This window comes from Rhipicephalus sanguineus, chromosome 6, assembly GCF_013339695.2.
Source record: "Rhipicephalus sanguineus isolate Rsan-2018 chromosome 6, BIME_Rsan_1.4, whole genome shotgun sequence".
NCBI lineage: Eukaryota > Metazoa > Arthropoda > Arachnida > Ixodida > Ixodidae > Rhipicephalus > Rhipicephalus sanguineus.
The window spans coordinates 144,578,376-144,592,015 of NC_051181.1; the positions used below are offsets into that span (position 1 = coordinate 144,578,376).

A 13,640-nucleotide genomic window follows, 5' to 3' on the forward strand; every position below is an offset into this window, starting at 1 on the left:
GAGAGTGCTTGACGTGAAATGTAGCGCAGTTTGGCTGCTTCAAGCACAACACATGCATCTGCATGGTAATTGCAGTCTGCTGTGTGCCGACTTACCACCACTACTGCATCTAATATCCACTTGGAGAGCACTGCACTAAAATAGCAATTTCATTCACCCTATTCCTCCCTTATTCACCACTCACGCCCACTGATCCAGATGATGATGTAGGTGAACCTTGAGTGCATGCTGATTGAAAGTATTACATGAAGAACTCGGACAGACATGGGTTAATGCCCCTGTCACACGGTACATGTAATGCCATTCGCAGTAAATGACATTCATAGTGAATGTCATTGCGGCCTTGCGTTCCTGGCGCAGTTGTGTACAAAATGGCATTCACAATTGATGTCGATGTTTGTCGTCAATCCAGTGCGCTTTGTTCTTCTTATTATTATCCGCTGATGAAACTGCAGTATTTGCTTCCATGGCTGGCAGATAAATATCGCATGCGAGATTCCTACCTTGCCATCGTGGCAGCACTCTATCAAAACAACGTGGAGGAATTGAAAAAGAAGAAAGAACAGACGAGCGTTAGTAGACGTGGCTGACAGGAGGCGTTAGTGTCAAGTCGGAGCTTGGGAAAAAGAATAGAGTTGCACAAATTGCTTCAACTACGTCAAAAAAGGCATCTAAAAGTTAACAGCCATTAATAAGAGCCCTTGCAGCGGTTACATTTTGCTTTGAGTTATCGACTGTAATTTTTTGCCATCCACCTTTCGTCGATATTACACATGTCGCACATGCATGAGTTCAGGAAACACATTCATTGGGTGAATGCCACTCGCTGTGAATGTCATTCTCTATGCCCGTGTAGCAGTAACAAAAATGGCTTTAACACCTAATCCCATTCACTGCGAATGACACTACTTCTGACATGTGACAGGGGGACGAAGCGCAACTGTCAACAATTTTTCAACAATTTCAGCAATTTTTGGCAGAAAGGTAACATATGCTTTTACGTAGAAAAAAATCCAAGAATGTCACTCTCATTGCTAATTGCAGAACCTGACATTCCAACACGATGGACGTTCAGGTGATTCAAGGATTCCTTGCAAACGGGGACCAGGCTGCACATGCCAGGGTGAGAATTGCAGCATTTTAATTGTTGGCGCGGCATGTTTTCACGTGGGCCATGTGTAGTTGTTCACAGGTTAGATGGACAGCAGGCACTAAAGAAGAATGTTCTTCTTTAGGAGAAGACATCCAGAATACTCGATAGGTGACAGTCTTACTGACATTGAAAACTTGCTAAGATGCAATGGATGCAGAAATGAAACTGGTAGCAAAGTTGCCGTGAAACATTTCCAGAAGTGTTCTGCCAGTAGTGTTCTGGAACCGTACCTTGCTACCCTAAACAGCTTTAGTATATCTCTTTATAGTACTTTAATGTAAAAAGTGCATTGTCATGGTGACTCGCTTTGGTACACGAGGTTCTTGATAGGAAGGAAGTAGCAAGAACAGTAGTAGTATCATCGTCTTGTGACAAAGCTTAACCACAGAACGCTGAAAGCTCATACTGCAGTCTTCTACTGAACTGCTGTATTGGTAATGGCAGTATCCTTAACGTGCATTTCTTTTGCAGTTTTCCTTTTATAGAAACACTTGCAGAACACAATAACTTTTCAGATAGCTTTTAGTTGGACAAGATATTGCAATATGTATTGCTGGTATGGCAGTGTTGCCGCTACTGTCCCTGACTCTGGCAATTATGTAGTCTGTAACTACTAGTGATAAGTTTGTGCACACGCTAAAGCTCTCTATTGTGATGACATATAGCAAGGCAGTATGAAATTTGTAAGTAACACTAAGATAATATGATGTGTAGTTTAGTACCTAAAGTGTGAACTGCAGTTTTAAACACTCATACATTGCAAGTCTAGATGAACCAAAAGTGTTTCAAAGTTTGAGATAGCACACTGCATTGTAAACTTGCCATTGCCCTTGAGCTGTGTTTGGTGCCAATTCTAAATGTCAATTCTCTCGATAAATACAACTTCTCGTCCATCATTCTTGCCTTGGTAACGCAGGCACTGCAGTACTTCGAGCAGCTGAAGAGTGCTCCAAATGGCTGGCAGCTTTCCATGCAGATGCTTCTGCAGCCTTCTGTTCAGTAAGTGCAATTTCCTTTTTTCAGCAATGACCCAGATGGACTCAGGTTTGCAATTTTTTAAACTGACTCATCTTTCAAACACGACTGACATCTTAGAAATATAAGAATATGTTTGAGAATGCTAGTGTTCTTGCTGCAAAGCCTCAATGAATTACAATATTAAATTTTTGCTGTGAATGTTCCATCTTTCCTCTAAGGAATATTCTCAAGGCTCAACTTCAGAAAGTTTCTACAGTGCCCATTACACATGCGATCGAAAGTTTCTGTAGTATATTCCTCTTGTCATCATTAGCTTATGTCTGGTGCAGGGTGCTAGCTTCTGTCAGGAATAAGTGCTAATAAACCTTCTTCTGGCTTTTGTCAGCTGCCTTCATTCTGTGCTGACAATCTCGTCTTGGCTCTGCTGTCCTTGACTGCATTCGTTGTGAAAATGACTCTTTTGAGTTCATTTTCTTTTTTTCTTCTACCTTCTAGGGATGACTCTGTGAAGTTTTTCTGCCTGAGTGTTCTGGAACATTACATGAAGACAGGGTAAGGCTACACTGGCATTTCTACCCCCGTATTCTCAAACGAGCCTCGACTTCAAGTTTGTCCTTCACTCGATTGAGTTGATCACAGTGCCACCGCTAGACGAAATATGACGCCACGGTTATCAAGAATAGCTACGAGTTATTGCCCATACACAGTTACCATTCCTTCCTTGGGGTGGCGCTGCCATCGACATTTTCGAGTCGAGGTGGAGCAGTGAGTGGAGGGACGTTCTAGAATACAGGAGCTAGTCTTATGGCTCAAAATGCGGGAGCAGTGCCTGAGTGTGCCTTACTGCAGGTATGAGGCAGCGAAGGAGGGTGACCAACAAGCCATGCGGACCTTTATTAGCCAGTGGATACAGATGCAGGTGAGTGCATGTGGCATTGTCTTTCTTTGCTTATTCAATGCAGAAATTTAATACAAGCTGCACACACCTGTGATGACTGCATTGTGGCAGTCATTATAGGTGTGTGCATTATGATGGGGAACCGCTTTGGTTTCCCACCACATGCAGGCAGCTTGCCGTTGCTATTATGGTAGAATCTCGGTAAACGGAAATCCCTTAGACGAGATTGCCCCGGAACAACTGCCTGTAATTTCATTGGTTTTGTGGGTCAGTGCTGCACGCCAGTAGTACATCTTTCTGGGTAAAAGAAACTCCTGTTAAACAGAACATGTTTTCTTGGTCCCTTCAGGTTCTGTCTAAAGAGATTTTGCTGTATGTTGATTAAGTGAATGCTCGCTCATTGTCGTATCTACCTGCATGCCTGACACTGTCCTTTTGGCAGCGCCTTGAAAAATTTGACTGCTGCTAGTGAGACCCCGTGTCCTCTTGTGCCTCGCACAGGTGTATGCTCCGATTCCCGAGAAAGTGTTCATCCGCAACAAAGTGGCACAGCTGGTGTGCTGGGTGTTCCTGTGGGACTACCCTGTGCGCTGGCCCAGCTTTTTCACCGACATCCTTCAAACGCTGTCACTGGGGCCACCTGCCGTGGATGCTTTCCTGCGCGTCCTTCTCGCCATCAATGGTGAAATCGCTGACTGCGAGATACCGCGTACTGCCAAGGTATGTGTTGCCATACGTTGCCGTGATTATCTGCATTTCATTCCTTCCTCGTTGCTCTAGAATTCTTAGAACTTTAGTGAGCTTAAAAGTTAATTTATTTAGGAACGTGTTGCATATTCATCCATTCGTCACATTTGGACACTTAGCCATATGCTAGTTGTGGGTTCATGCCAGTCTGTATAAACGAGTACAGTTAAAGTTGAAGTTACTCTTTGATTATTAATATTATCATCATCATCATAATCATTATTACTACTACTACTACTACTGCTACCACTACTACTACTACTACTACCAGTTGTTAGAATTTACGTCTAGCCTTGATTCACTTTCCACGTTTCATGCTATGGCAGTACTTTCAGGTAGGGTCGTCACATTGCTCATCCTGCCATTGTTCGTTCATTGCTGTATAAATAATATGCAAGATCTGCAAAGCCAAATTCATTGCTCATCTGCAAGTGCTGCAAAAGCTTCTGCCCATAGTTGCCAGTTTCGCTTATTAGTAACCGGATTTGGGCTCCCTTTCTTTTTTTTTTTCACAGAGTTGCTTGTAAAACTTTCCAATAGCTTTTTTTCTTTTCATTCTTTTTCGTGGGGATTGCTTATTTGAGTTTTACCTACAGGTATAGTTATTTTAGTGCTCGTCATGTTCACTGATAGCACGTTTGTCGATGACTTGTGTAGTTGAGTGTTCAAATGAAACATACATTTGGGGAGCCAGCGAGTAACATTATTTATAGGGGTGTGCGAATATTCGAAATTTCGAATATTTTTCGAATAGTGTTTGCTATTCGATTAGATTCGCACTGCAATTTTACTATTCGAACTTCCCAAAAGCAATTACAGTCAACGTCCGATTGAAAGTGACCCCTTCAGATTTTCAATATGCTTCACCTCATTACACTCTCGTATTGCGGCAAAGCTGCCTTTCAAGCTTCGTTACGGTCGAACTTTGCCAAGACACAGTCAACGGCCGATTGGAAGTGGTCCCTAGATTTTCAATATTCTTCAGCTCATCACACCCCGGTATTGAGGCAAAACTGCCTTTCAAGATCCGTTACGTTCGAACTTTGCCAAGACACAGTCAACGGCCAATTGGAAGTGGTCCCTAGATTTTCAATATGCTTCACCTCATCACATCCCGGTATTGCGGCAAAGCTGCCTTTCAAGCTCTGCTACGGTCGCAAATGTACTAACTCGAGAAAACGCTGGTTACAACATGAAGATGAAAGATGCGGCAGAGGTGGGGGCTCAATTAATGCTGTTTGGGACCTGAAATTTGGGCAGGAAGTCCGAAAAGTTGGACGCCGAAGCTTTTTAGCATCTAAAGTTTCAGATGTTCTTATATATCGACGTCTACGAGGCCAATTTGGAACTCCAGACTTCAAGGGAGCACACTGTTGTCTGCCACATCAGTTGGGTTTCCACAGAAGTTGAAAGAGAAGGAGAGGCTGAGGAAATGGCATCTTTGCCTAGCACATGAGGTAACTCCACTGTTACCTCATGTAGCACACAATGCAATATATATTTAGTTGTGGTTAAATTACCCAGCCAAAGAAAACGTAGAAAAAGCTTTTCACTCCTCTAATATATTGTCACAGGCCTCCCTTTTTTTTTTTTTTTTTGTCACAGGCTTGCTTTTGTCCAGTTTCTTCATTTATGGCCTAACAGTGAGTTCTCTCATATTTTTTCAATAGGAACAGGATCGAAACAGACTGCTGAAGGACAACATCCGAGAAACACACATTGTGGACTTGGTGAACTCCTGGTACACCATTCTAGTGAGTATTAGAGTCTGTATTGTGTGCTCGCAAAAGGCTGCTACGCCTGTTGCGTCACAGTTACGCAGAGAACTGCACACACTTGTCCAAAATGTTTTTTTTTCTCCTTGTTTGGTGCAAAGTTGTCTCAGATTTGCAAATTAAGTAGCTGAATAGACTGCTTTTGTATCTCAAACATTTGTAGACAAAACACATTGAGCGTTTCTGTTTGACATGGCAAAAGGAAAATTTTTGATTCTGGTCACATTGCATTGAGGCCTGCATGGATGGTTCTTTTGATCGTCGCCTTTAAAACAGGTTGATGGAGGGCATAATGTCAAGCTGGGACTAACGCTTGATAGATGATGGAGTATATATTATTAATCTATACAGTTCTATTATTCTACATAGTTAAATGTGTTGTCTGAACATGCTCTTGAACACTTTGTAAGACGCAAGTATTTCAGAGGCCTCTTCGTGTTCATCAAGAGAGTCTTCCATTAAATTGTCACAAGAGCATTTACTTTGTTTAAGCCTGTGGAGTGATCTAGCTTCTGTCATGTTTTCATTGCCTGTGCCGTCCCAACAGACGACCCAGTGCCAAAGCCCTGCTGGTGTGGAGTTGTGTCGACTGTGTCTGGAAGTGGTGGGTGCTTACGTGGCCTGGATCGACATTGGCCTAGTGGCCAATGACCGCTTTGTCGATGCTCTGGTTCATTTCCTGTCCCTGCCGGCCCTACGAGAATCTGCGTGTGACTGTGTGTGCGAGATCCTGGCCAAGGGCATGGACCCAGCCGACAAGGCGCGCCTCGTTGAATCCCTCTCTGTGGTCCTTCAGAGGGCTGGTGTGCTCGCGGTAGCCGAGGTGGGTGCATCATCATTTACCACGCAGTATTTGTGGGGGTGTTATTGTGCAGAATGTTGTACGAGTTCTTTGAGTTGCTTGACTGCTGACCCGAAGGTCGTGGGTTCGAATCCCAGCCGCCGCGGCCACATTTCGATGGAGGCAAAATGCTAGTGTGCTTAGATTTAGGTGCTCACTAACGAACCCCAGGTGGTCAAAATTTTTGGAGCCGTTCACTACGGCATCTCTCATAGTCATGACATGTTTTTGGGACGTAACACCTCAACAATTATTATTTATTATTATAAACTTATATCATTGCCTCTGGGCAACATGGTAGGTCCATCTTACATTTACAACATTATTGCTGTAAGATTCAAGGTTGTCATTAAGCCTGAGATTGCTTATGGAAAACTCAAGGTATACCATCTTCTCTCACATGTAGCCCGCACCAAAAGACGGAAAAATGTGCTTAAAAAGTGAAGGTGAGGGTTATGTGCTGCTTTTTTTTTTCTTTCGTGGAGTTAGAGTTAGGGGTGCGGGTTATATCAGGAGCAGGTTACGTGCGAGAAAATACGGTACTCATGAAAATTGGGCAGTATGTCCTCGCATATGTGCATGCACATATGCATGCATATATGTGTTTGTCACTTGCGAACACCCGTACTCTGATCATGGGTGTGGCTACTGCCCTTCATTACAATGGCTTGATAGCGCAAAACATTTGCTACAGCACTTAGCAAGTTGCGCAGTACGGTGCAGCCACCCTCGCGCTGCAGTAATGCTAAAGAGAATTATTAATCTTTCCACATGGATAAACGAAAATAACCGTCTCTACAGCAGAAGGTACAGTAGCACCTCGTTGATAGGTTCCCATTTCATATGGTCTCCCAGTGCCAACATTTGCGATGTCTTTATCAAGCAGAACTGCGCCATGTTTTAGTGAATTCAGGTTGTATGTTTCTGTATGTTGTATAGGTTGTATGTACTGTATTCCAGATCAGTGTAGAAACATTGGTGCAAGATTTCCTATTTTAACTTTCGAGTGCACTTGTGTCCTTGATGCTATAGCATCAACATAAACTTAGTTTTGGGGCCTTAAAAGTACACTAAAGATGCAAGATCGAGATTTAGTTGCAGGTGGGCGACATACATATCATAAAGTTGGCGTGTTAGTCAATAAAAGCATCAGCAATGTTGTTGTTTCTTCTTTTCCTCATTACTAGGCTTGTTCGAATATTCGAGCACTTCGAATATTCGAACGAATAATACAGTATTTGAATTCGCTTCGATTCGAATTTAAAATATTGAAAATTTCAATGTATTCGAAATGAAAGAATAGGTGTATATTAGTCCGCTTATAGCCCCCCCCCCCCCTGTAAAGGTGGCTTCACTGCAGTGGAGGGGTGCTATACCGTGAATACACCTTTCCAGGAAAAATCCGCACTGTCCGTTTGTAACCGCCTGTAAAGGTAGTTTCACTGCAGTAGAGGGGTGCTATACCGTGAATACACCTTTCCAAAGAAAATTCGCACTGTCCGTTTGTAACCTCCTGTAAAGGTAGTTTCACTGCAGTGGAGGGGTGCTATACTGTGAGTACACCTTTCCAGAAAAAATCCGCACTGCTGCGAAGCCCCACTTCAAGATTAAATGAACATATTACCCTCACATCGATTCATCATTTTTCAAGTTTAAAAACTTGTTATACCGATTTATATGCTCCAAGTATAGCAAATTTTAAAACGCAACATATTTTACAGGTTATTACTTGCATTCTACCAAAAGATAAATCCTGCTACTATTCAAAGTTGCTTCCACTTCCTTTGAACCAAAAAGAATTACATTTGCACATCCCTTGTTACAATTTAAAAAAAAATGTTGTGCAGGTTGGTTGGGTCATGACAAATATGCTCATTTTTCTGTATAATATGTGATACATACTATTCGAATTCGATTCGAAATTATTCGACCAAAATCACTATTCGCTTCGAATTCACTTCGAACCTAAAATTTACTATACGCACAAGCCTACTCATTACCTTATTTTGCAAAAAAATTGCCATTTAATGTAAAAGATTACCATCATCTATGAGCTGTCGTTTTTATTCTTAACTATTTATCAATTTACAGTTACTGCTTCTTTTTGTGTGTGTGTGTCACAGAGAGAGAAAGTGCTTTCAACTTTATCTACCCTCCCTCCCCTCTTCAGGGAGAAGATGTGGACTTCCTTATCAAGTTGGCAAAGCTTGTAAATGCAATGGGAATCCAGCTGTTCGACTCCTATTCAAAGTAAGTGCAAAAGGTCAAGACAAATTGGTAACTTCTTAAGGTCGAGAACCTGCACCCAATTCTGCAGAAAGTATATTGGGGTGATTCCACGTAAGATCGAACAAACGATGGCTGGTCGACCTCTCAAATTTATTTCAAAATTTTATATATTATTGCCTGATGAGTGGAAAGAAGAGATCCGCAATTTGTTTTGCCGCCAAAAATTTTTTCGAACCCCAGGAAATCAATAATGACGAAGAGGTGGAGTGGAGCGCTCATCCGCTCTGCTGTTTTGGCCAACTTTCGTTATGAATTGCACAAAATATATTAAAGTGAGGTAGCTAAAATTTATTTACCCAAATATATGCATGTTTTTGCTTCTGCTCAGGTATTTTTAGTTTTTATGTGTAGTGTAGATGTTTTTATAAAAAACCTCAAAAATGGCCCAATCGGCAAAATTTTCTTTACTTTGAAGGTCTTTATCTCAAAAAAGCCTTGTAGCAGAGCGACAAAAATTCTGCATTACGTTCTTCGCATGCTTATCTACCAAACTGCCAAATCTTGTATTTATATAACTTTTCAGTAAAGAGATATGATCGGGCTAACTTCAAGAAAACACCGAACAATGAAAATTTCTGACGACAATTAAAAAAAACCCCATTTTTTAAATTTCTTAAACTTTGTCCACTTATTCTCCTCCACATCAGCTTTCACAATCATTAAAAACATGTTGCATAATGTCGTTGCACTAATAGTTACGGCCCCTCCAATGAGACCCTTTGGCAAGGATTGGCAATTCCGACTTCTTGCCCAGCAAGTGTATAAAATGCAGGCAGGATTGAATTTTTAATAGTATACGTTGTTGGGCTACTTGGTTCATAATCTTCAAAATTGGCTAGCGCGAAAATCGACAAGGACTAAGAAGGAACACTGATGAACACTAGCGCCTGTCCTGTACATCAGTGTTCCTTCTTAGACCTTGTCGATTTTCGCGCTAGCCAATTTTGAAAAAGGATTGCATTTCTTTTTATTAAAAGGCCAGCAGGTACCTAAAAAGGTGTCGCCGGCACTGAAGACGTTAATTTTGAAAATATTTGGTCACTGCAGCGGCCACGAGCGCGGGGCTATCGACCAGGCGCGCGTGCACCCGAGATGCTCGTTGTAAGAGACGGCGCAGTGAGAGCTCCTTTTCGCGTCCTCAGACCAATTGAGTTCGAAACAGCAACACCTCTCGGGTGACTTGAACGCACGTGCACCGGTAGTCGCAGTGATCTGGTTAATTGCGTCGATTTCATTTTCAGGGGGCATAAGAATGTCATCGTTAAACTGTGCGTTCCGTGAAGATCTTTCATTGCAGTGGTAGCAAAAGCACGCGTAGCACAAGTAGTCCGTCTCACTGACAGTCACTGATCTTTCGGGCGTTAAACGCTCCTTCAAAGCATTTATGTCTAGGTCGGTAACTCTGCGAAATTTTGGCTTCTTTGCAATAATTAAAGCAGTTCTGACACGATTTTGAGACATCGCAAAAGGGACTTTTTTTGCTTCGTTGGTATGCAGTGTCCACGCTGTCCACACACTGGAGTCGGAGAATACGTATAAAATATTTTAATTTGACTTTGAAGTTTTCGTCGCTGAGCATATGCAAGCCAGCCACACTGCAAGGACATTATCCCGACAAGTCAAGACAGTTCCTCCGAGTTCGCGAGTTCTGCGTCCTGCATGCAGCCTAAATCGTAGAAATCACTGTCAGGGTCACTGGACGACAATTCACTAATCGTTGTCTATTGCACCACGAGCAGATGACGGATTTCCCGCTAGTACGTCGCGAATTTCTGTAACTCCGTGACGTCACACTGCTATGAAACGACACTGAGAAGCCACCCCCTCGATATCGAAACCGAAAGTGTCTTTTTAAGGTGGCGCTAATTAAAATATATAGGATGCATCCCCAGGCACGACAATAGTCGTTTTAGGTTTCTCGACACCAGTATTTTTATTTAGAGCAACAATCCGAATTTTTTTTTAATTCGTGTCAGTACTCCTTTAAGCTTCTTGTGCTTCGAAAGGTAGTCTCCACAATAGACTCATTCAGAGCTATACTTTCTCGTCATGAGACGCACAGGAGGAGTAGAGTAAGAGCAAAGCACAAGAATTATCCGCGCCGAATGAAGTGTGAACAGCGCTCTGAACGCGCGGCTAGTTCAGGCAGTCTGCTGCCGACATCTAATATAGACAAGCGCATCCGGTTACCGATTGTTTTGCTTTTCTTTCCTTTGACAATTCATATTTTGCTTTGCCACTGGAGCGCCACGTTCATGCTTTCCACTGATCGCAACTGGCGCAGCGCAGTTTCTGTGGCAGCAGCGTGCGTGAAGCGAGCGCTCACATAGCTCCCTTATAGAGTTTTCATCTTGCTTCCATCTCCGCCGTGTTATCAGCGCCTAGCTGAGATGCGAACAGAGGGCGGATAGAATAGCGAAGCTCCAGTGCACGTGCGTTCAAGTCACCCGAGAGGTGTTGCTGTTTCGAACTCAATCGGTCTGAGGGCGCGAGAACGAGCTCTCACTGCGCCGTCTCTTACAACGAGCATCTCGGGGCTGCGCGCGCGCCTACTCGGTAGCTCCGCGCTCGTGGCCGCTGCAGTGACCACATAATTTAAAAATTTATGTCTTCAGTGCCGGCGACACCTTTTTAGGTACCTGCTGACCTTTTAATAAAAAGAAATTCAATCCTGCCTGCATTTTATACACTTGCTGGGCAAGAAGTCGGAATTGCACATCCTTGCCAAAGGGTCTCATAGGAGGGGCCGTAACTATTAGTGCAACGACATTATGCAACATGTTTTTAATGATTGTGAAAGCTGATGTGGAGGAGAATAAGTGGACAAAGTTTAAGAAATTTAAAAAATGGGGTTTTTTTTTAATTGTCGTCAGAAGTTTTCATTGTTCGGTGTTTTCTTGAAGTTAGCCCGATCATATCTCTTTACTGAAAAGTTATATAAGTACAAGATTTGGCAGTTTGGTAGATAAGCATGCGAAGAACGTAATGCAGAATTTTTGTCGCTCTGCTACAAGGCATTTTTGAGATAAAGACCTTCAAAGTAAAGAAAATTTTGCCGATTCCGCCATTTTTGAGGTTTTTTATAAAAACATCTACACTACACATAAAAACTAAAAATACCTGAGCAGAAGCAAAAACATGCATATATTTGGGTAAATAAATTTTAGCTACCTCACTTTAATATATTTTGTGCAATTCATAACGAAAGTTGGCCAAAACAGCAGAGCGGATGAGCGCTCCACTCCACCTCTTCGTCATTATTGATTTCCTGTGGTTCGAAAAAATTTTTGGCGACAAAACAAATTGCGGATCTCTTCTTTCCACTCATCAGGCAATAATATATAAAATTTTCAAATAAATTTGAGAGGTCGACCAGCCATCGTTTGTTCGATCTTACGTGGAATCACCCATTGGCTACTTCCTGCTGTAGGTTAATGTAGTTTTGCCTCCGTGGCATTAATGTGCAAACGAGTTGTGCACATATTTTCTGTGTTTTGTGTTTGCTTCTATTTGATGGACAGTGTCTGAATATGTATGTATTTTGTTCTGCCTTCCAGGGAACTCATAGTTCCTGGGGGCAAAGCTTTCAGAGCTGTTTGGTTGTCTCAAATTTATTGTATTGTTGCAGTCGTTAGCACTGCATAGCATCTAATTTGTTATATAACTGTTTTTAGAGTGTTGCTTGTTATACTGTGGTGCTTGAAGTGCTCTTGGTGATAAAGGAAATCGCTTTTACTGCTCTGTTTATAAACATAAGAATGCCAGCCATCCAAAATACGTGCAAAGAATAGTTATTCAATTGAATGCACTTATTAACAGGTGTTAAATAGCACTGCAGATGATGCATGCACCTTCTGATTAGCTGACAGAATTCAAATCCTAAACATTGCCTCTGAGATTTTTGCCATGCTGCTGGCACTGCCAGATTTCAAATGTTGTGCCCAGGTGCTGCGCTGTTTCGTAACATTCAAGTTTATGTGCCATTTTCGTCAAGCAGCAGTAGTGGTAGTTTATAAAATTTTAGTATTGAAACCATTTGCTTTTCTAATGTTATTGTGACTCATCCACTTGCATTTCAGGTGTAAAATTTTGTATATTTGTGCTATCTAAAACTATGCTTTTTATGCATTCCAAAGTTTAGTTGCAGTCACGTTTAAACGCGTGAATCAGTCACTCTTTCGTTCTGTTGGTTTGTTAGCTCTTGTAGAGTGTGTGTATGCCATTTTCGTCAAGCAGCAGTAGTGGTAGTTTATAAAATTTTAGTATTGAAACCATTTGCTTTTCTAATGTTATTGTGACTCATCCACTTGCATTTCAGGTGTAAAATTTTGTATATTTGTGCCATCTAAAACTATGCTTTTTATGCATTCCAAAGTTTAGTTGCAGTCACGTTTAAACGCGTGAATCAGTCACTCTTTCGTTCTGTTGGTTTGTTAGCTCTTGTAGAGTGTGTTTATGGTCCCCTGGTGGCAGGTTGCACAAGAAAGGCGATGGCCCCAACCGGCAGCTGGTACAGTCGGAGGTGGCCTCCAAGGTTCCTCTAATGCTGCAGTTCTTGGGACACGAGGATGACGACGTGTCCCAAGGGGTGGCAGAGTTCGCGCGGGAATACATTCAGTACCTCAAGCACGAGCCAGGAAACTACAAGCAGCCAGACAAGGCCAACATGGAGGTGAGTGCTTATGGCTCAGTTGCTGCTGGTTGGGCAGTGCAGTTGAAATCGGGTAACTCTCGTTGTTGTTTTCATTGATTTGTTGGCATTCGTTTGCACTGATAATGATGTTTTCTGTCTTTCTCTTTCAGGCGGTGTTGTACATAGTAATTAACAAATACAAATATGACAGCTCTTATTTATTTGAACGACAGGTGAGTTATTGTTGCCTCATTTTGCTTTGTTTTTCAATTAAAACAAGAATGGGGGGGTGCTCCTAGCACTCAAGGTTGCTTTGTTTTTGAAAC

General features: G+C 42.2%; 1 protein-coding gene across 1 annotated transcript in view; it reads left to right on the plus strand.

Annotated features, from left to right (window-relative positions):
• The window catches only part of LOC119396640 (exportin-T-like), a 31,394-nt gene that overhangs the window by 1,493 nt on the left and 16,261 nt on the right, over window positions 1–13,640 (plus strand). Inside the window, 10 exon segments of the mRNA XM_049417163.1 lie at window positions 1,045–1,123; window positions 2,070–2,152; window positions 2,627–2,683; window positions 2,981–3,050; window positions 3,531–3,749; window positions 5,447–5,530; window positions 6,099–6,374; window positions 8,563–8,642; window positions 13,155–13,353; window positions 13,485–13,547. Coding sequence (XP_049273120.1) covers window positions 1,064–1,123; window positions 2,070–2,152; window positions 2,627–2,683; window positions 2,981–3,050; window positions 3,531–3,749; window positions 5,447–5,530; window positions 6,099–6,374; window positions 8,563–8,642; window positions 13,155–13,353; window positions 13,485–13,547 — 1,191 coding nt within the window. The 5' untranslated portion in view covers window positions 1,045–1,063.